The 22,111-nt window shown below is 38.8% G+C and overlaps 1 protein-coding gene across 6 annotated transcripts in view; it reads left to right on the top strand.

Moving 5' to 3' along the window:
• The window catches only part of LOC137257380 (helicase domino-like), a 78,686-nt gene that overhangs the window by 11,591 nt on the left and 44,984 nt on the right, over nt 1–22,111 (top strand). For 4 of the 6 annotated variants that reach the window (XM_067794743.1, XM_067794728.1, XM_067794722.1 and 1 more), the window contains exons 6-21: nt 719–802; nt 3,873–4,080; nt 5,176–5,314; nt 7,300–7,485; nt 7,895–8,035; nt 9,223–9,412; nt 13,525–13,604; nt 13,714–13,869; nt 14,980–15,103; nt 15,502–15,615; nt 16,014–16,159; nt 16,867–16,965; nt 18,010–18,187; nt 18,554–18,690; nt 19,525–19,635; nt 20,306–20,557. In XM_067794743.1, the coding sequence (XP_067650844.1) occupies nt 719–802; nt 3,873–4,080; nt 5,176–5,314; nt 7,300–7,485; nt 7,895–8,035; nt 9,223–9,412; nt 13,525–13,604; nt 13,714–13,869; nt 14,980–15,103; nt 15,502–15,615; nt 16,014–16,159; nt 16,867–16,965; nt 18,010–18,187; nt 18,554–18,690; nt 19,525–19,635; nt 20,306–20,557 (2,345 nt within the window). The remainder of the gene's footprint in view (nt 1–718; nt 803–3,872; nt 4,081–5,175; nt 5,315–7,299; nt 7,486–7,894; nt 8,036–9,222; nt 9,413–13,524; nt 13,605–13,713; nt 13,870–14,979; nt 15,104–15,501; nt 15,616–16,013; nt 16,160–16,866; nt 16,966–18,009; nt 18,188–18,553; nt 18,691–19,524; nt 19,636–20,305; nt 20,558–22,111) is intronic. The other 2 variants (XM_067794751.1, XM_067794736.1) reach the window with 1 other exon arrangement.

The raw sequence follows: 22,111 nt of genomic DNA, 5'->3' as shown, positions 1-22,111 counted from the left end.
CTAAGTTGCAGATGTTCAAACTAAGGGGCACCAATGTTTTACACAATGCTAACAAACTGTTTGATGTGCTTTTCTGTCTTTAGCAAGCGCCAGTGTATGCTTTCTACTCTCTCATTCAAGCCTTTTCCCCTCTGAATTTCTACTCTGTGCCTGTCCTCATAAGTGTTGATTACTGACATAGATCCAGGAGTATTGTAAGTGGTTGTGGGTAGTCGTGGTGGCATGGTACGTAGAAGTAAAACAAGGCTTTGCAACAGCACAGTGCTTTTGTGGGCCATGTGCATCTTTGGGTGCTGTGTTGTATTTTAATTAGCGATATAAGTTACTGTCAATTTGCAAATTTGACAGTGCCGGAGGTGTTAACAGTAGAAAAACAAGGTTTCAATAAATTGTCAAATAACTGCTTTTGAATGGCTTCATTAATCATGGCTTTCTGTGTGTCAAATGTTAGATGTTCTACTTTTGAAATGTTTTTCTTGATATTCTTAAAATTACTTGCAAATCTTCAATACCATATGCTAATTTATGCATTTCATTAAGATATTAAAGTGTATTAGTTACAGTAAAATAGGAGTTAATATTCAAAACCTTAATTTATTTGATCTTTTGTGATACTTGCCCAATCCCACAGAGTGTTTTGTAGCAAAACATACTGTCCTCAACTTCCTTTTCTCCTGGCTTTCCAAGCACAGCTTGCACATGCCCTTTTGCTCTGCAGGGTCAGAGAGCAAGTTGGGTCAAGGGAGACAACCTAGTACTCTCCTTCCCCGCACCCAGTGTGCTGCACAACCTTCTCTTGCAGGTAAACTCATTATCTACATGTTCATGTTTCTACAAGATTACACAGTTCTTTTTGATAGAGATCGTACTGGGGGTACATGTGTGCATTTTCTGCGCCTGAATATACTGACATGAGACAGTTGTATCAATGTTTTAATAAAATATTGTACAATAAATACAAAGCCTTTTTATCTGGTATACGGCTCTCGCCATGTGGATTTGCCTCCCTGCCACGCATTGTGGGCAATCAGGTAAGCACCCAAGCCTGTATCATCATTCTTTCTGCTGTCACACATGGTGTTCTCACGTGCCTTAACTGCTGACCAGTTCTAAGAATGTCAAGTCTTTAACTACTGTAAGTGTGGTCTTTGTTCGTTCCTTAGAGCGCTTTTTGGAACTTGCGGTTATTTTTCTTTTATGTGGTTGAAATATTCTTTAATATACAATTATTTCATGTTGCATTCACATACTTTCAATGTTATATACATCTTATAGCTGTTTCTGTTGTAATTTGCGGTGAGTGTTTGCTTTCTGATTTACCCCCAAAGATAGGAGAGCCACAGAGAGTGTGGGGGTCAGATCGCTGTGCACGGTTTCATCTTCAGGTCCAGGAGTTTTGACCACCCCCGGAGTGGAAGGGCTCACATCCAGTCCATCTCTCAGTGCTTGTGAAGGTACCAGTGAAGATTCCTGGTGTTTGCGGTCCCTGTGCCCACTTTCCCTGAATGAAGGAGCCAGTTTTGCCTGCGCTACCTCCTGTCCCTCTGGATCAGGGTCCTGGCGTGCTGTCAGCGTCTAGGGTGGGTAGTGTTTAAGGATCTTGCCTTCTCCTGTTGCCTGTGGCTTACCTGTCCACCAGGTTGGAGTTTGGGTCCTCTTTTCAGGGGGATCCGATTCTGGCTCGGAGGGCAAGTCCATGGATGAAGTGGAGGTTGAGGAGCCAATGGGCACTTCCTGCTTCTCATCAGCTTAGCTTCAGGTGCATCAGCGTATACCCCAAGGATGATCTCTCTGTAAAAGGAGCGAAACCGGTAGAGGTTTCCAATTCTTTAAAGAGAATCATCCTTGGGGTAGGGCCATCTACCTACCCGCAATTCTGTTAACTGATTTCTTCAGCAGGAGCAATGTTGATACAGGCTTGAGTGCTTACCTGGTTGGCTGTGCATGTGTGTCACTGAGGTAACTCAACGTGGTGGTGGGGGGTCATGTAATACATATATAAGGTTTTTAATTTATTGTACGGTGTTCTATTAAAACATTAATACAACTGTCACATGACATTTTCAGCCACAGAAAATGCATCTATGTACCCCAAGGGCGATTCTCTTCAAAGAATTGGAAACCTCTACAGGTTTATTAACGTTTCTTGAAGGGGTTTTACATAACTGTTTTACCACATCAGATACTTTTATTGTGAGGGTAGTCAGTCTACATGCAGTATTTCTGTTGACTTTCAAATTACCGCCCCAACATCTTCAAAGTTTTCTGTCTCAGCTCACTCATAATTCTTACTACTTTATGAATGCTAAGTTGGACATTGAATCTATACTCAGCTTTGATGAACTTAATACCGTAGCGAAAGCATCCAGCTGAAGAAGTCGTAAGAACTAATCCAAGAATGTTGTGAGAAATGAATCAAGAAGTTGTTCTCCGTAAGATTTGTCTTGCATAGCCAAAGCAGTCTGACAAGGTTTAAAAGTGCGCAAATAAACTGATCATTTACATGACATGGCAATCTCTCTATCATAATTTTAATTTGCATACGTATGATGTCATCAACAGTATGATTGACATTATCAAATTAGCCAGTCAATTGTCTGAAGGGAGAGAGAATCCTTGCCAAAGAATTTATCACTGAAGCTTGTTACGTTTCAAATCAAGTAGAGTACATCCATTGCATTTGAGGAAACCGGTTGTCTAGTGAACTCACATAGTTTGGGTAATTTGTGCTTGTTGGAACCTCAATGATGGATCCTTTGGTTAGGGTTGGTGAAGGGAAATACACCTGGAGAGAGAGGACACAGTCAAACAAGCTGTTACTGAACTGAAACGCTGACATGTGGAAGGAAACATTTCCAGCTGTGACAAAACTATTGTACAGCACATGCAATAAAGTTTGTATCCAACAAAGGAAGGTTGATAAAAACGTTAAACATTTTATTCTTAGTGAACTAAGACAAGTCATTTCCATTCATGTTCTGACACATCTATATTTGTAACAGATTCAAAAGCCTAAATGAAGTGAATTTCTGTAACTTAGGAGAACTGCTTAAATGGCACATCATTTTCTGATTCAAATTCACCAATATGGTTCATCTTCTAAAATATTATATATGAGTATCAGTCAACAGTGATTATGAGAGAGAGATAATGGCAGGTGACAAGTAGCAATTCGATGTTTACCGATTTTTTGTAACTTTGACAAGTCAACCTCCTGTTACCTTAGTGAATTTTAAATGGTAAGTGTCCCAGAAAGTATACACATCTGCAATGCAAAGTTTGTCCAATGTCATGTTTACTACCCAAATGAAGGTGCTGAATGTTAAATACAGTGTATGTTGCAGGGCATTGTTAGTCAGGCTCTTGTCAGTTGGGCTCCTGACTCATTCCTAAAGGCATTATTGTGGGCCTATTTTAAATTATGGGAGTCCGTCCGTATGCAGTCACTGAACCCTGACCCCAGTATATTGAGTGGGACGGCTTGGATTTTAAACAGTATTTGCACTGGCACAACACATCTTTCCTAATTAATAGTTTCCTCTTTCTCTTGCTTTCTATTACTAAATCATGTTACCTGTCATCTGTGTTCCAATGTTTATAACAGTAATTTGTTATTCATGTTCTCTTGTAAGATTCAGGATGATTTCTTAGATATTCTAAAGGCTATACTGCCATTTTAGCCTAAGTGTTATCTTGTCTGTGTTTATTGAAATGTTGGGGTTTTAGATGAAGTTGATTTCACCCCAATATTTTCATGTTATTTGATAGACGACATTTCATTTCATGAGAAAGTCTTTGTTAGGGCCGAAATATTATTTGTTTCATGTTATCATATTGTCTGTCAGTAAGTCATCTTTTGAGTACAATTTCAGCTACCCCTGGATCTGCTATTCTGGGTTCTTTGGGAGGTAACACAGCAGTGACAACAGCAGTGTCACACAGCGGCACAAGTAACACCACCACGTTGTCATCAACATGTGTGGCCTCGTCCCAGCTTCAGATGCAGCTTACAAAGAGCATACCAGAGAAGCAACTTCACATACAAACCACTCAAGCTATTAAAACTCCAATCACTTCAGCGTATGTAACTGATTTCCTGACTTGTTTGATTAGCATTTCTCAAACTTGCTAGGCAACAGTATGAGAATCTATACCCAAGTACTGTTTGACCTAAAGGGGGGCTGTAGCACAACCTTGTGTTTTCTTACCCACTCCTCTGTGATTACCCAAACAGTGATTCCCCACACCCACATGCCCCACAGCGATGTGGCAACAAGTTTGACTTAAACTAAAATTGGTAGTAGTGCTCTATTCTGGCGCAGAACCTGTTCTCTATTCTGCAGCAAACTTTGCACATAGCTTGGTGTACTGGTGCCTTTAGATAATGGTTAAGGTCTGATTAAAATATTTTGGCATTTCCATGGCAACAAATTTGACTTGGATTGAAATTGGTGGTTGTGCTACTTTCATTGCCTTCCTTCCACTTTTCCATATATGTGTCAAAACATTTGCCAGGGATTTCCCCCCCCCCCCCCCCCCCCCCACACACACACACACACACACACTCCCATGGGGAATATTCCATACACATTCTCCCCACCAACCACAGTGATTCTTCCTCCTCCTCTCCTCTCCTTCCCCTCCCCCAACCCCACCACTCTCTCTCTCTCACACTCACACTCACTCACTCACACACACACACACACACACACACACACACACACACACACACACACACACACACACACACACAGAGTGAGACAGACATAGTGATTTTTCTCTACACCCCCACCCCCCACCCACAGTGGTTCATCCCACAGAGAAAACTTTCTAAGAACTAGCATATCCATGATGGAGAGTAAGTGAGATTTAAGATTGTTTTCAAAACAAGAAAGATGTATGAAGGCAAGGTATATTTGATGTAACACTTTCATTTTAAAGAACTTAAACTGTTTTTTTGCATTCAAGACCTCGAAAAGATTCACTTGTCTGACTGTGACAATCTTGAAAGACAAGTTTTTCTAATGATCACGAAGATTAAAACATCAGGTACCTATGCCCTGATCACAGAGAGTGAGTGGTTGGACACCTTGTCTGAGACAATGATGTCCCTGTGAATTCGCGCCAAGATCTGACATTGGTTGATACTGACAATATGTAACTGTCAACTTCCAGGGGTCACACTGTTGCTGCCCCTGCTCGACTTCCCAAGTCCCCAACCTCTCCTCGACTGCAAACTCGACAGCAATCCATATCAGCTGTGTATGACAGCACAATAGGTTCTCAAGAAGCAATTGTGGAAAGAGCCAAACAGGTAACTGATGAGCTTGTGGTATGAAAGCTTGAGTGAGAATGAAAGTCCAGTAAACAGTGATGCACCAACAGGGTTAATCATTTGGAGTCAAAGGTTCTTGAACTTCTCATTTCTTTTTAGGATTTTACTCTGAACAACTTGTATTGAGTCATTAATGTTTTGTGGTAAAGAAATTCATAAATGTGTCCCCAAAAATATTTGATCCGGAACTTTTTTGTCATCAGTATATATTAACCTATACAACACCATAGACTGGTAAACCGGCCAAGGTATTGCCAGTCTTCAGACACTGTAGGCCGAAATACCGACCAGGGATCGTCAAAATGATATGTAATGTTAGGAACCTAACTAACGTATGATTCATTTATCAAATCTATCACTCTTCATAATGCCTGAAAACACTTATTGCATTTCAAATAGCTGTATGTCATCAACAATGTAATTCAAGTGACATTTCGTCACTTAGAACACAATGTTTAATGCTAAAATGTCGGTCTCGGTAAACTTAGTCTCAGTGTATTTCGTTACACTGAGTCTAACAAAACTAAGTAGAAGGTCGCATCAGGTAACCTTTGAGCGACTAATGACCGTCCAATCAAATGCGAGATGGTTAAAGAGATTTAACCAGTCAAACAATGGCTATTATTCAGGTTACTGACAAGATCTCTCCACAAACAAAAATCTGCATATAACAAGTTATTTGACCTGCTGTATAAATACTTTAGGGTTTCTGTTGACATGGTTATCGTCAGCTAATATTTCCGCAAGGTAACATCCATGAATGTTGCCAAAACCACTATTTTCAGCGAATGTTTACTCACCATTGGAATCGTTTGGGTACAAACCTTATCAAGACAAAAAGTTCAAACGATGTGTGCAAATGTGCACTTTCGCAATTTGGTAAGCGGTGTACTGATTGGTCATTCTCAAAGGTTACCTGACGCGACCTCCCACAAGGTTTTGTTAGACTCAGTAGTGGAGTGTAACGCAAAGTACTGAGGATAAGTTTACTTAGACTGGCTAAAATGTGTGCATAAAACTTCCTTGTCACAGTTAGATAATATATGTATAGGTGATGAGTTTTTGTGTAACACATTCAGAATAGCATGATTTCACCCAAAACTTTCATCTGAATCTACAGATTTTCGGTTACGAGGGTAGTATCCATTGCTGTTATTGTTGGCTGACCAAGGTCACATGTCTGATTTTGACCAATCACGATCCTTAAAGCAGACTGTGGCAAAAAAGCGTCATTAGAAACAAATTTTTATCCAACAAAATCGTTCCTTACAACTGTGAAAATACTCTTGGCAAGGGTACAGTGATAGTTGTCTGTCAGAGCTTTTGAATGATACCCACCATCAAACCAATTGCCTTGCATATTACTTATACAAAGCTTCGCAAACGGAGGTACTTAATGCTGTTGTATCACGTTACCGAGCGAAATGCCACTGAAATACACGGTCAGGAAATACATGACCATACATTTTATTCCAGTAATCTTTTTATTATAATTTTCTAGATTGCATACAAATGAAGACAAGGAAGGGAAGGGAATATCATGATTTTTTATGAATGGACAAAATTCACTCAGTTTTTGCTTCCTTTGTGGGTTATCTGATCAGAGAGATGTGTAAGCCTGCTTTTGCATTAGAAATTAACTTATTTAAATTGTAGGCATATTACTTGAACAATGCGATAAAAAGTAACTTTCATATTAATAAACAGAAGAATTCGACCTTTCAAATGCCTCTGGTTGACTGGTGTTGAAAGAGTTAAATGACTTAAATCCACTTCTCATTCTGTAGGTAGACAAAATGTCTACTTTCAATTAAAAAGTGGTAAATTACTGCATTTGTACAGCGTCCTTGGTTGCTGTATTGTGCCTCGGACAATAACTAATGCCACATGACATTCAAAGAGAAGTCAAGTTCTGCACTGACAAGTGATTCTTATACTGTAATGAGATTGTGATTAATGTGCAGGAAGCACAAGTGGTTCAGCGGGTCACTGAACTGCGAAAGGAAGGCATGTGGACTGCCAGGCGCCTCCCCAAAGTTCAGGAACCTCAGCGAAACAAAGCACATTGGGACTACCTATTGGAAGAGATGACATGGCTTGCAGCAGACTTCATTCAAGAACGCAAGTGGAAAAAAGCTGCTGCTAGAAAAGTATGGACATGTTTGTAGAAGGGGTAGTTTAAAAAGTGTCTTCATGATGCAAACCACTTGCAGGTTAGGCTTAAGCCAAGCAGTTTTATAAATTTATAACATGAAAGGTCATTAATGAGAGCTCCCTGTCATAACCATGTTGGTAGTGAGTTCTAGAGAGTTGTAGTGTCAGTCCCAAGGTACTACACCAGGTGACATTATGGACCCCACTACTAATTTAGAATACTTCAGTGTAATGTGCATCTATCAAAAACATATTTTTCTTAGGTCTTAAATTCTCATGTCCTGACTGATAAGCTGTGCACCTCTGCTGATAAGGACAATAGAGGAGCAAGTACTTGATGTATAAAGTCTTTGTGTTAAGCTGTAATAGGATGACCTTTGAAATGGAAATTACTTGTTCCTCCAGATTGCCCGCATGGTCCAGAAGTACCATCAGGATCAGGAGCAGAAGGAAATAAAGGCAGAGAAGGAAGAAGCACTCAAGCTAAAGAAAATTGCTGGTCAAATGGCAAAGAGTGTCAAAGAATTTTGGTCTAACATTGAAAAGGTATGGAGGTCAAGCAGAAGTATTTTGCTTTTATGTAGTGTAGAATATGTCTATGACTTGGAAAGGGATCGGCTGGTCAAGCTCAAGGACTTTAGTGTTCGTTTTCTAAGCATTTGAACCCAAGTTGAAGGTAGTGTCAGACCAGAACACTTAACTTTTTCTGTGAATGATAGTGGTGAAGGGGTCTGCGTTGTGTCTGCAAGGATTGCAAACACCTTTCTTGCTATGATGAGATGGTTTGTTCAGTTTCATAAGATTGTTTTAAATGGCCAATACCAAAGACAGTAACGTTTGTACTTGATCTGTAGCCCTGGCCAGATATAGACTTAAGCATGTCAAGTGAACATACTGTTGTGTTTTCAAATGTCAAATGTTTAAACATTAGACAAGCCAGCTGAGACACATCTCTTGTTGTGTCTCTGTAAATAGGTTATTTTTATCCCCCATCTCACATTTAGCGGGAAGCAGGTAATGTGGTATCAATTTCTCTGGTACATATGGATTGGAATATCTTAAGAACCATTGATTAGATTCTTTTCATATTTGGTATCTAGGTTTATCACAGTATGAGAAAGGGTTTAGTCAGGTTTGGTGACCTTGACCTTCATCTCAAGGTCACAAGGGGACTATAGTGTTTTACCTTTTCAGCAAGATACCTTGAGAACCGTTCGCTGGATTTTCTTCATATTCAGCACCAAGCTTTAGCTTGGGAACGTGCAGGGCTCAGATGTTGGTGACATGCAGTTAATTTTCATGACTGTTTTTTAGGAGTTTAATACATTGGTCAAGGTCTAAGTGACTCCTCAAACTAATTTTGTGTTGGAACAACTACAGTGCAAGATGTTAAGAGAGGTTGAGAGTAATGTTAGTCGACATTTTACTTCATCTTAAACTATAACCTTCACTTTAATGTCTTTTTAAGTTTGATTTGATAATAAGTGGCAGAGGATTATGTCACCTTGGTGATGATGCTTGCTTTTAATATTTTTGTAATCAATGTAAAGCAAAATAAAAGTGCAGTTGATCATATTTCTGTAAAATCTTCTGAAAACATCCTTGGGGAGGAGAGACTTGTCAATTACAGGCCATGAAATGTGTTATTCAGAGTGTGACCTTGTCATGTCCTCCAACTTACATGCTTTGCTTTACACTGTAACTCATATTCTGTATGTCTCTCTTCTGAACAGGTAGTGCAATATAAACAACAAAGTCGACTAGAAGAAAAAAGGAGGAAAGCATTAGACATGCACCTGAACTTCATAGTTGATCAGACAGAGAAGTACTCCACCTGGCTTACAGAGGGACTGCACACGGCCAGCAGTGCGGCGGGATCATCTGTGGCCACTTCACCGGAACATTCCAGTGAGGGAGGAGATGGTAAGATGTCTGTCTGCTTCATATTGGTGTAAATATCAACCATCACCAGGGAAATCTCGCGCTCTCATCTTAAAGCAAGAAGAATGCTTTTTATATAAAGGTCACATGCAACGTAAAACACAACTTTGCAGATTCTGGTACCTTTCGGTATGCACTTACCGAAACAAATCATAAAAAATGTCAATTCAACCTATAAATTTGAAAAATAAAAAACGCGATGACCTTTAAATAAATCGAGGAGTGATACCCTAAAGTGTTAAGTTGTCACACCTTAGGACACTGGTTTGATTCCTTACATTGGCTCAGTGTTTGAAGCTTATTTCTGGTGTCCCGTGACATGACCTTACTTTAATATTGCTAAAAGCGGCATTAAACTAAGGTCAGTCACTGAAAGACGTGCTGATCTACCTTTTCAGTGGATTTTATGGACATAGTCTCATGAACTTGGTAAACTTTGCTATTTTGAAAGACTTTTCTTGTTATTCTGAACCCTATTGTAAAACCACATCTGAAAGAGGATAAAAGAAGCAAGTGCTTGTTACAGGTTGTAGCAAAAACTGAATGAAAGCTTACAAAACAGTTTTGTTTCTGTGATTCATTTAGGCGGCATGTGACTCTAGAAGTCAACTAAGCTGGAGACTGGAGTGACTGTTCTGTCGAGCTGTTGTGATGCTTGTTGCCTCACAAATGAGTTCCAGATTTCGATGTCTGTCACTGTCAGTGAATTGATAAGTTGTGGTCTGAAACACATGCTTCGCTGTCAGTTTTGGTGTAGGTGGGGTCATGGGTTGATTTATAGAACTTAAGTAGGGAAGGTCATGTGTTTATATTTAATCCGATTACACCACCTTAAAGTGTGGCATGCATGCTTCCGTGCATGTGTATGAAGTAAAGTACAAACCCACTACACTTACCCATGTGTTCAACCAAGCTTTTGTCCATCTTTTCTACTGTCTGTATCAGAATGACTGATGTTGCTGACACTGAAAAAATCCTAATGGTAGATGACAGCTTCTCTTATTTCATACCGTTTATGAAAGACCCAGTCTGCACCTGAATTGAAGGATCGGTCGGGTAGTCGGAACAACAACATTTTTCTCCTTTTTTTTAAGGCCCAATACAACACTAAGAGTCCCCCTTAAGCCTATGTGAAGGGTTAGGAATGATTATTGCCTTTGCTGAACATTTCTTCGTACAACTGCACGTTGTCCTTCATTCTTCATGATGGCAGTTTGATGTCAAGGCGTTGGTCAGATTCAGGGAGAGCTGCAAAGTGTAGTCCTTAAAATAAAAAAAAGTTGTTTTAGTAGGTAAATGGTTAAGATTGTAAGCAACTGTCAGCTTACTTCTTTGTTCCTGTAAAATCTCTTTATGGTTTAGATGGCATTGTTTGAAGTTATTCATGAAGGTTGAAGGATCCTTGTCATTGCCGATGTCTTTAAGCTTGCTTATGTAGGGGCTGCTATATTCTAAGGGCAGATAATCCTAAAAGCTGACTGCTCGTGAAAGGTTTTCTTGTGCTTTTCAAAACCACCAAACTCTGGTGATCTGGTTAGTGAAAGTATGGCAATAAAATATTTCCTAAATGTTTGCGTGACATCTCGGGCATTACAGGTGCCTGATCTGTAGTAGGACCGAGACTGAAGTCACTATTTTGTCTCAATGACACATTTAGTGCTAAAGATCTCGAACATAGACTCAGATGTTGATGTTTCTTGTCACTGCTGATGGTGATCAGATAAGTAGTCATCTGATACACTTATTATCGCAATGCATAAAATCTAATACGATGCATCTGCAAAATGTGTTTTGTCTGGCATATATCTACCAAGAATGACTTTTTTTGTATTTTAGTATTATCTTTCTCCCTAAATGTACAGTGCAGTCAAATGCCCCCACCCACTAATTTGTTCCTATGAATACATGTTATATTCATCAGTTTGTAAAAGATTGTATTGTGTGTTTAAACATATTACATATATTGAACTGTTACTTGTCACCTGAATCCATCTGCTTACATGTTGAAAACCAAAGTAGGAAAGTTTTAATGTGAACCTAATACCTCATAGGCAGCTTGGTTTGTGTACTTCATTGTAATCTGTGAAAGAATACCAATGCTTACTAATCAGTTGACATTGGTAGTCATACTGTTAACACTTTTACAGAATTAGCAATCAGCTGTGCACATGTTTCCCGACGATCTTGTTAAAACACACCTGTTATAACATGATGGGATTAATTCTGATGCAGTGATTGGTAAAATATAATATCAAAACATATTATTTTACCAAGAGAAATATGTCATAACACTGTGTAATTTTACTGAGAGATTTTGCTTTACGGATGTAAAGTCTGTAACATGAACACAAAGGTTATACAGATGGTCCTGAACATGGTCAGAGGAAGTTGTATGCACATGGAATGAGGTGAAATAACCATGCCATTTGACACGTTTTCATGATTGTTAATGTAAGACCCTAAGCTAGACCCTAAACTGTGGATGATGAGGTGATAATCATGATTGTTGAGAATGATTTGAAATTAACACTTTCGCAGCTGGAGTGAAAAACATACCATCATGAATATGGTAAGCGGAAGTTGTACACACATGGAATGAGGTGAAACATACATGCCAGTTTGTTGTTATTGCCAGCTACAATAAATATGACATTCAACAAAACAATATAGTATATGACCAAGATCTGGTATGGATTAAATGTCTTTTTAATTCTTCCAACACAACCTTTCAAGGTCTTTTCCAGACCCCTTCATCAGGTGAACTAACAGTTAATGCAGTGATGTCGTCCTTATATATAATCGATTATCTAATTGTGCAATTGGAAGGATTAGACTCTTCATGTGTTCCAAGTTACTAAAAAGTTTGAAATTACGTATTTGACAAGCTGATTCAGCTAGAAATTAAAGTTCATGATACGTGTAAAACTTCAAACTGTTTTTTTCCCAAAGGTTCAAAATCAAACTATTTTGACTTACTTGATCAAATTTGACTCAGTGTTTCAAGTTGTAACGACTCATTATTACTCATGGTCATGAAGAGCAAAATGAAACACTGGTCATCTGATAAATTAGTGAATCAGTATTTCTTGAAATACTTAGCTATTGGTACAAATACAGTCTTCCGTACAACATTAATCATGACATAGGAAAGGGTGAAAATTTCAAGGTCAGCATTATGAATCCATGTGGATTCACAATTTTGCAGTGAAAGAGATTACAGGTGTTGTCACTACTGCTATTTACTGTACAATCATCAGTTTGTGCCTTAGTGTTATAACCAGGGCACTTACATTTCAAGTGTTCAGAAAGGATACTAAGTAATGTCATAATTGAAGTGCCTGTTGACTAAATAGTAGGAGTAATATTTCTTTTTGTGTCAGTGAATAGTGCTATTGTACACATACCAGTATTTCAAGGGTGACAGAATGCATCTCTTAAGCATGATAAGTGCATTGGATTATGTTTCCTATTCAGAGTAAAATGAAGGGTGATATTACTTCATACTTGCTTGACATCTCGGGCATTACAAAGGCCTGATCTTTAGCTAGACCGAGACTGAAGTCACTATTTTGTCTCAATGACACATGTGGTGCTAAAGATCTCGAACATAGACTCAGATGTTGATGTTTCTTGTCACTGCTGATGGTGATCAGATAAGTAGTCATCTGATACAGGTTATATTTGCCAGATCTGTATTGCAAGTTAAATAATTTTTACCAGCTATTCTCCCATTTTTTTTCTTGGCACATGTTTTTTTGTGTCGAAGGGTTAAGTTTGTTGAGAAATCAGAAGCTTCCAGGGGTTTGTGGGGCAACCTAGTGGCTATTGTTTTTAAAACAAATTTTTATTTGTATGCTTTCTATTCAATTCCTCATAAAGCCATGTTATGACACAGTTGCAATATTTCAGCGTATATGCTTACTCTTTCATCAGATGAATGAAAGACCTAAAAACCTAGGAAACACTATCAGTGTAAGAAAATGAGAAACAGCTACAGTGGTAAGATAACTACAAGAGTCACTGGTAGTTAATTGGCCCAGATTGATAAGAGTTTGATTATTAGCTATAAACACCAAAATATTTCTTCATTTCAGTGGAGTTCGAACCACAGGGAACTGCTAGTGATGATGAAGAAACGATTGAGAAGGAAGAAAATGAAGCAGGGATTGATGAGGTCTGTGCACATTTCAGTCATCATGATTGTATGACAAGTTACTGACTTGCATGCATTGTGACAATCCAACATCAGTGGATACTCAGTTCATCCCCATTTTTCATTCCAGGAAGCAGAAATGAAAGAATTAGAAGAATTGCAGAAGGAAAGTGAACTTCCTTTGGAAGAGCTAATTAAATCTTTACCCCAGGAGGTATTGGAAAAGCCAGCAAGCATACAAGATGAAACAGAGAATGAAACTCCCCCAAAGTCCAAAGAATCAAAGGTAGAGTAAGAATATTTGTGAACTCTTTAGTTCAGTTACGTTATGAAAGAGCTGACTTATATATACAAGGTAGTACCTTGTGTGAAAAGATGAAATTCACTGAGTTTCTTCTCTTATAACGAATATGGGGCATATAAATGGTCAGTTACCGAGGTCTTTCTGTACAGACTGTGCCTTTAAAACCTGACCAAAGAGAAGTATCAACTTTGTTCTGTTGTAATTCAGTCTGAATTATCTGGAATGATTTTGACACACATTTACAGTGAACTCTGAGCAGGTGTGACGGCAGTAGGGTGGCCTAGTGGTGTAAGTGTTTGCTTGTCACACAAAGGCATGGGTTCGATTCCCCACATGGTTACAGTGTGTGAAGCCCAGTGCTGGTGTCCCCTGCTTGGATATTGCGGGAATATTGCTGAAAGTGGTGTACAGATAACCTCACTCACTGCAGGTGTCACCACAGCTGTCATTCATATCAAACACAGTTCCAGTAAATTTTGAACTGCACAGAAGTATGTACTTTACCTGTTCAGTGATAAAACATCAAAGTAGATTTTGTTCAGGCCTTCAGTATTTGTGATCAATCACACACAGTTGTGAGGACTTGCCAACTGCTACTCTTGAATATAAATAAGGGGGCAGAGGTTCAAATTTGATAAGTTGATTAAAGCTTTCATGATGACGTCTATCCTTTCATTTTGGCTGCTAGCATTTCATAAACAGTAATATTGAAAACTCTGTAGGTACAAACCACTCTCCCTAAACTTTGTTATCCCCAGTAACGCATTTTGCAGGTAGTATTAAAATGCACCCCGTCCGTCAGTGTGTCCGTCTGTCCATGCACATTTATATTTTCCGGAGCAGAACTCTAAAACCGTTCAATATTTCTTCACCAAACTTGACACATAGATTGGTCTAGTGGTGTACTGGTGCCTTTTGATAGTTTTGGTATTCTGAATAAAAATGTTTTTGTCGTTCCCATTGCTTCGACATCGACTGAAATTGGAGGTAATGATGGGGATATTGATGACAGTCTTCTCGTTTAGAATTGTAATGTAAACAGTTTGGATTAAGAGAATGTTATTGGTAATTATTTTTGGTGTTTGTTAACAGGGAAGTGATGAAGAGTTCACAGCCAGTGAAGATGAAGGAGATTTAGAAGAAACAATAGAAGAACAGGAAAAACATGAAAAGAAGAAAGATTACAAGCAGGAACTTGATGATTTAGAAGCTGAAGGTGATTAATCGTGAATGTCATATCTCTGTAGGTGAAACCTGTCGTCCCTTAGCTCACAACCACTATGATAACTGTTGTCGTGAGTGGAAGAATATTCAGGGACAGAGCGATGTCTGTTTTAAAACTCTTGTGCATGTATTTTCTATGCATTGGACTCCTGTGACAGACTACAAAAGAGGGTTAGATTGATGCCTTGCTTGTATATTCTGACCTTCCTAGTTGAAATAGTCCAACAGCCAGGACTCTGATCAGAAGTTATAATTATTATCAAATACAAGATCATCTGGGCCAGACCATTTTTTGCAGGCTGCCTGGTTATTGTGGACAACATACACTTTATGCAAGTAACTCTTATTTGCTTCTGTGGAATGATAATGTTTGACCAACTTTTGTTCCAGGGGAAATGTCAATGGAAGAACTAGTGAATAAATATGCAGGTGCATATGACAGTGACTTTGATGTGCCAGAAGAAAGTTCAGAAGGCGAGACATCTGAAGATGATTCAGATGATGGTATGTTAATTGGACCCATTTTGTATGTTTTTCAGTCTTAATTGTGACCTTTAAGTTTCTTAAGCTTGATTTCACCAATATTAGAGGCTTTCTATTGATTTGACCATTCCGCTTGGCAGCACCATACTAGTCGCATGGTTGTTACATTCAAGACCTAAATCACTTTCACAAAAGACATCACGTAGTCATCGCCACCATATAGCTTGAGGTCTTTCTGTACTCACTGTGCCTTTAAAACCTGACCAAAGAGACATATCAACATTGCTCTCGTGTAATTATGTTTGGATTATGTTGAGTAGTTTTGAGGTAGCATTTCTACAATGCCAGTACACTGACTTTTATCTTTAGTCATGATCTATGCATTGCTCATGTAATGAATTTGTTTATGACATCTCCAGAAATAGAAGCTCAGAGTGACGAGGATGAAACAACAGAGGAGGAGGAAGAGAGTGAAGAAGAAGGTGAATCCTTGCAGCCACAGGAAGATACGGGTCTGGAGTTCCTACTCAAACCTCAGGGAGAGGCCGAGAAGTCTCCTGTCAAGGTAAGAGCTTGTCTCGGGATTACAAACTTGCCAAGCAGATAGCCTTGTGGCGAGTAATATTTTACTGTAGGTGTTAACCGAGTGATGATTGATAATACATAGTTTTGACTATTTGGCTGTTCTATCCTTCCTGAAGATCAGAAAAGCAAAGAATGAGACTAGTGGTCAGACTCACTGACTTGGTTGACACATCATCTTATTCCAGTTGTGTAGGTTGATGCTGATGCTGTTTAACACTGTATTGTCTGGCCCATTCTTGATGATTTACGGACTGTCACCATATAGGTGGAATATTACAGTAGAGTGTTCCGTAACCAACCAGCCTCTTGCCTGTGTTCAATACACATTCCCTATGCTCACAAACCACACTGACATTTCATTGCCTTATGTGGACTTACTAACTGGGATAGAGAAAATGTCTGTTTAAAACTCATGTGCTGTGATAATCATGCATATGATTCCTGTCATAGACAACAATCTAACATTGCAAACTGTGTTAGCTACAAAATGAATTCTAAGCTACTGTGAGGTATGAGTGTTGGACTTATCTCCATCTAGAGTCGGACTTGGTCTGGTGGCTGATGATGTGCCATTGATTAGGTGCCTTACCTCTGCACTGAGTTTAAAACATGGATAGGACTCATAATTCTGCCAGAATTTGTACTTTAATCTAAAACATGTCCTATTGAATGTTGTGATGTTTGTAGCAAACAGATGCAGAGACTGGCCCAGGGAAGGAAATAACAGATATAGCTGCAGAAGCCCAGAGCCTGCAGCCCAAAGGCTACACTCTAGAGACAACAGAGGTTAGTATTTGGTATATCCACATTGCCTTACAGTGTTTTAACTTGTAATGTTATCGAGACATTAAAGGATTCACTTGTCTGACAATGTTGCAAGACAAGTCGCTGATGATCTCGAAGAATAAAACATCAGATACCTATGCCCTGATCACACAATGTGAGTGATTGGACACCTTGTCTGAGACACTGAATGTCAGTTAAGTTCAGCTGAGGTTTTGAACACAGGGTTGCATTGTGTTAAAGTCTATGATTAATGTTAAATCAGATCAGCATTTATAGAAGCTGATTTTGGAGATGTGAATGAAAGACTGAAAGATAAGAAATCCTTTTGAGGCACTGGCTCTGGATACGACAGACAGAAGTGCCAGTTGCTGAAAGTGACAGCCTAATCTAGAGCACTATGGCTGGTCAAGTTTCGCTTGGTTAAATGTAGATTTTTAACTTTATCAGCTTGTTTTCATTGACATGACTAATCTTCTTGAACCATTGTATTTTCAAAATAGTATTCTTTTGTTGGTATTTGTACATTCTCAGTAGTGTCAAACATACTTTATAACTTACTACTCATGGACACAAAGTGGGACAGGCTCGTCAGCTTTAAATGTTTTTGATGTTGTAAGGCCATGTTGCTGTGTGTTTCTATTTCAAGACATTAACAGTATTCACAATGTTGAAAGACAAGTTGCTATTGATCTTGAATAGTGAAACATCAGATACCTATGCCCGGATCACGCAGTGTGAGTGGTAGGACACCTTGTCTGAGACACTTTGCAGAGCTATCAGTTTGTTATATTGTTTTTCTAACATCATAATTTACGGGTCCTGTTTCCTGCTCAATAGTTTCAATTGTACAGGTAAAGATATTCTTTTGTAATGTTACAGGAGTGGGTGAAATCCACAGGAATAAGTTCTTGCACACTGCTACCTCACCAGGTTTAAGGTTTAACCCTGCAATATGGTAGCAGTTTGGTTCAAGTTGTTAATAAGCGATTGGAAATATAATGCTGCACAGGAAAAGTCAATAGTCAATCAAATTCTTTGTTCCAGGTTAGGACGCCGGTCCCGTTCCTGCTGAAACACACATTGAGAGAGTATCAGCATGTTGGCTTGGACTGGCTGGCAACCATGCATGAGAAGAAGCTTAATGGCATTCTGGCTGATGAAATGGGACTTGGTAAAACCATTCAGACAATAGCAGTGTTGGCCCATCTTGCCTGTGAAAAAGGTAGGTACTCCTTGAACAGTGTAGGTGTAAACAGATACACCATCCCACAAACTCTCAACTCATATTGACATGATGCAGTTGATCTGTGTTAGTTTTGCTGTGGAGTAGCTTACGTGTTTAAAGTGTTCACTCACAAGCTGAACATTTAGGTTTGATCCCCTACATCGTTGCACTGTTTGAGGCCCATATCTCGTGTCCCCTGGGATGTTATTGCTCAAGGGGGATTTGCACTAATGAAACAATTGTGTATGTTCCTAATTCCGATGACAAGTACCTTTCCTGCCCTTTGTCTTAGACTAGATTGTAATGAATGATCCATGTGTTCATGTTATCTGTTCAAAGATAGTGAGGTCTGTCTCCTTGTAGGTGTGTGGGGCCCTCACCTCATCGTTGTCCCAACAAGTGTCATGCTGAACTGGGAAATGGAGTTCAAGAAATGGTGTCCTGCTTTCAAAATACTCACATACTATGGAAGCCAGAAGGAGAGGAAACAGAAGAGAACAGTAAGAGAAGCTGCGAATTAATTAGTGTGTTGTCATGACAGATAAACGTTCGTTAGGAAAATATCGCATGTTCTGTAACTACTTTTCCACAGTATACACTAAAACAAATAGATTGGAGTTCTGAATAGGTATACTTTTTGGGGGTCAAGACAAAGGTAAGAAATTCATACATGTCTCCCCCATAAGATTAGATTCCTAACAATTTTCTTCAGTATATATTAAACTTCGGACTCAAATCCACTCCTCATTCTGTAAGTCAACAAAATATCTGCTCTTGTTTTTAAAAAAACCCAATGTTTGTGAAGTAATGCTTTGGTATTTCACCCACCTTACTAAATTCTAAGAACTTCTTTGACTGTTCAGTATTGCTAAGACCTTGATTCAACCTTACGACCCTCAGTGTTTCCATTGTTACAAATATTTATAACTTTGTAACTTAAATTCACATTATATTAATAGCAACACAGATGTAATCATGTATGAATATAATGTTGATTTTGGGGTCCAGATTTGTACAGTAGTTTATTCATCTGTCTTTTTTTCCATAGATTTTTGAATATGTGGTCAGTCAGGTGATATGTGCTCCTGTGTTTGCCAAGTGATCAGTCAGGTGATTTGTGCTCCTGTGTTTGCTAAGTGGTCAGTCAGGTGATACATGCTCCAGTGTTTGCCAAGTGATCAGTCAGGTGATATGTGCTCATGTGTTTGTCGAGTGGTCAGTCAGGTGATATGTGCTCCAGTGTTTGCCAAGTGGTTGACTGCCATGCTCTAAACAATTTCAATAAACTGTGAATATAGAGCAGATATAAACTCATTTCTCCATGTTTGTTGCAGGGATGGACCAAAACCAATGCCTTTCATGTGTGTATCACATCCTACAAGCTGGTGGTGCAGGATCACTCTGCCTTCAGGAGGAAGAAGTGGAAGTACTTCATCCTGGATGAGGTGAGGTTCATAATTTATTCTTTTAGATTTAGTTCCTGAAATGTTCATTGACTTTGTATGGTGCGACACTAAAATATCAGGACATAAATTTGCTAGCATATAAGTAATTTGCCATGTCATCAGAATGGAACATTCAGCATTGCAAATTTTAAAATTCCATTCTTGTATTTTGTTGCCACACTGTTGTAGGTTTATTGAGATTTAATTGGTAATGCCACAATCGTGACAAGAACCCATAATACATTTCGAACAAACCAAATTGCAATTTTTAAGAATTGTTAGTTTTATGAGATTCATGCAGTAGAATGGCCAGTACCAAAGACAGTTGCAACAATTGTACCTGATCTGTAGCCCTGGCCAGATAGAAATTAAAACAAGGCAAGAAAACATGATTGTGTTTTCCAGTGTCTAATGTTTTTACATTTACATAAATCTGTTTCAATTTGTATAACTGTAAAGATCATGTGGTTGGCCTTGTCTTGTCTGAAACTGGATGAGAAATTGTGCCTCAGTACAGTATATATGACTGAGAAAAGTTCTTCAAATGTTATCAAAATTGTATGGGTTAACCTCAATTTACTACCATGCATATGATTTTCTGTTGTAATTCACTGGTGTGGTTGTTGTCAGAACCTTTCATTAGACAAGACGTTACACTTCTTATTTTCAGGCACAAAACATCAAGAACTTTAAGTCCCAGCGATGGCAGATGCTGTTGAACTTCTCAAGTCAGCGCCGTCTTCTGCTGACGGGTACTCCCCTACAGAACAGTTTAATGGAGTTGTGGTCACTGATGCACTTTTTGATGCCACACGTGTTCCAGTCACACAAGGAGTTCAAGGAATGGTTCTCCAATCCACTCACAGGAATGGTGGAAGGCAGTCAGGAGTACAATGACAGTCTAGTCAAGAGATTACACAAGGTGAGCATGGCACAAAGTAGTTTACTATTGGAGTAGGTCCTTATCAGCCAATACTGGTTGCTTGAGGCAAGACACAGGATTATGTGACGAGACTCAGTGACCATACACTGATACCCGTGGATTAGTAGGGTCAGTCATTGGCTTGCATGGTCAGCTCCTTCAGGTTTAAGTCATATCGCTTGACTGCTTCTTCAAGGTAATAGGGGAAGAAATCCAAAAAACAGAAAGGACACGAGAATGGAATCCCTTTACTCACAAACCACAGTGGTACTCTATTGCCATATGGGGACTTAAAAACAGGGGTAGAGAAAATAGTCTGTTTAAAACTCGTATGCTGTGATTATCCCTGCAAACGATTCCTGTCACAGACAATAATTCATTTGAAAATAAAGGAGGCTCTGGTGTTAGTTATGTGCATACATGTGTATGAATTAGTCAGGTTATTTTCCATAACAAGTTTTTCATAACCATCTTACTTGAGACACCTAAAACCTACAGTGCTGATAATGAGGTGAGATAAGCCCACGTAAAGAATGGATTCTTTTGTCGCAAAGGAAGTTATAGTCTTATGCCATATCTGCACGATTAGCTTTCATGCCGCTCATAAGATACTTTGTTACTAGTGGTTGAAATTCAGGATAATCACTAAACACTGAACTACAGATGCAGTTCAGAAATGTTATGGTGATAAATGAAATTAGATGGCAAGGCACCAGTGTGTTTTGATTTTTTCTAATTAATTTCTTTGTTATGTTATTCTGCTACATCAAATTGTGTTGCATCATTACAATTTTCTCGTTGTGGTGTGTTCATCCAAGATCAGTGTTCATATTACGTGGAAAGTCATCTGTTCATGATTGATTTTCAGTGTGCGCGCAGACCATACTGTCATTTCATTTCATATGTGGACTTACTAACTGGGATAGAGAATATGTCTGTTTAAAACTTGTGTGCTGTGATATTATCATTCCTGTCATGGACATCATCACATGTTCTTTCTCATGGCTGATTGTACATCTGCCAAATCTACACGTATGAAAAGTTCGTTCACATTCAGTTTTTTGTCATTGTTAGCAAGACTTTTATCTATGATGAATGGTGTTGTGGATGTGATAAGACAGATGAGTGGTCGCGATAATTCAGTTCATTATATGAACTGCTGAGACCACATGTATGCTAATAATGAAACTACTCTTTTACTAAGGTCAAAAACATTTGTGTAATATCACAAGACCATTTCACAGTGTTGCTAAAAGATGGTTCCCTGATAAATGATGTAAACAGATGGAGCTTCAAATCATCCTATCATTTCTCATGTTTTTTTATTGCTATTTTCTTTTTCTTTTTTTTTGTTCTGTTCAATGAGTCTTGGCATATTTTTGCAAAGTTACGAGACATTAAAAGGATTCACTTGTCAGTGTTGCAAGACAAGTTGCTAATGATTTCGAAGATCAAAACATCAGATACCTATGCCCTGATCACACAATGTGAGTGGTTGGACACCTTGTCTGAGACACTGAATATTCAATTTTAGTGTGTGGTACAGATAGATAG

The sequence above is a fragment of the Haliotis asinina genome, chromosome 1 (genome assembly GCF_037392515.1).
Source record: "Haliotis asinina isolate JCU_RB_2024 chromosome 1, JCU_Hal_asi_v2, whole genome shotgun sequence".
Classification (NCBI taxonomy): Eukaryota; Metazoa; Mollusca; class Gastropoda; order Lepetellida; family Haliotidae; genus Haliotis; species Haliotis asinina.
This window is presented reverse-complemented; position numbering and strand designations above follow the sequence as displayed.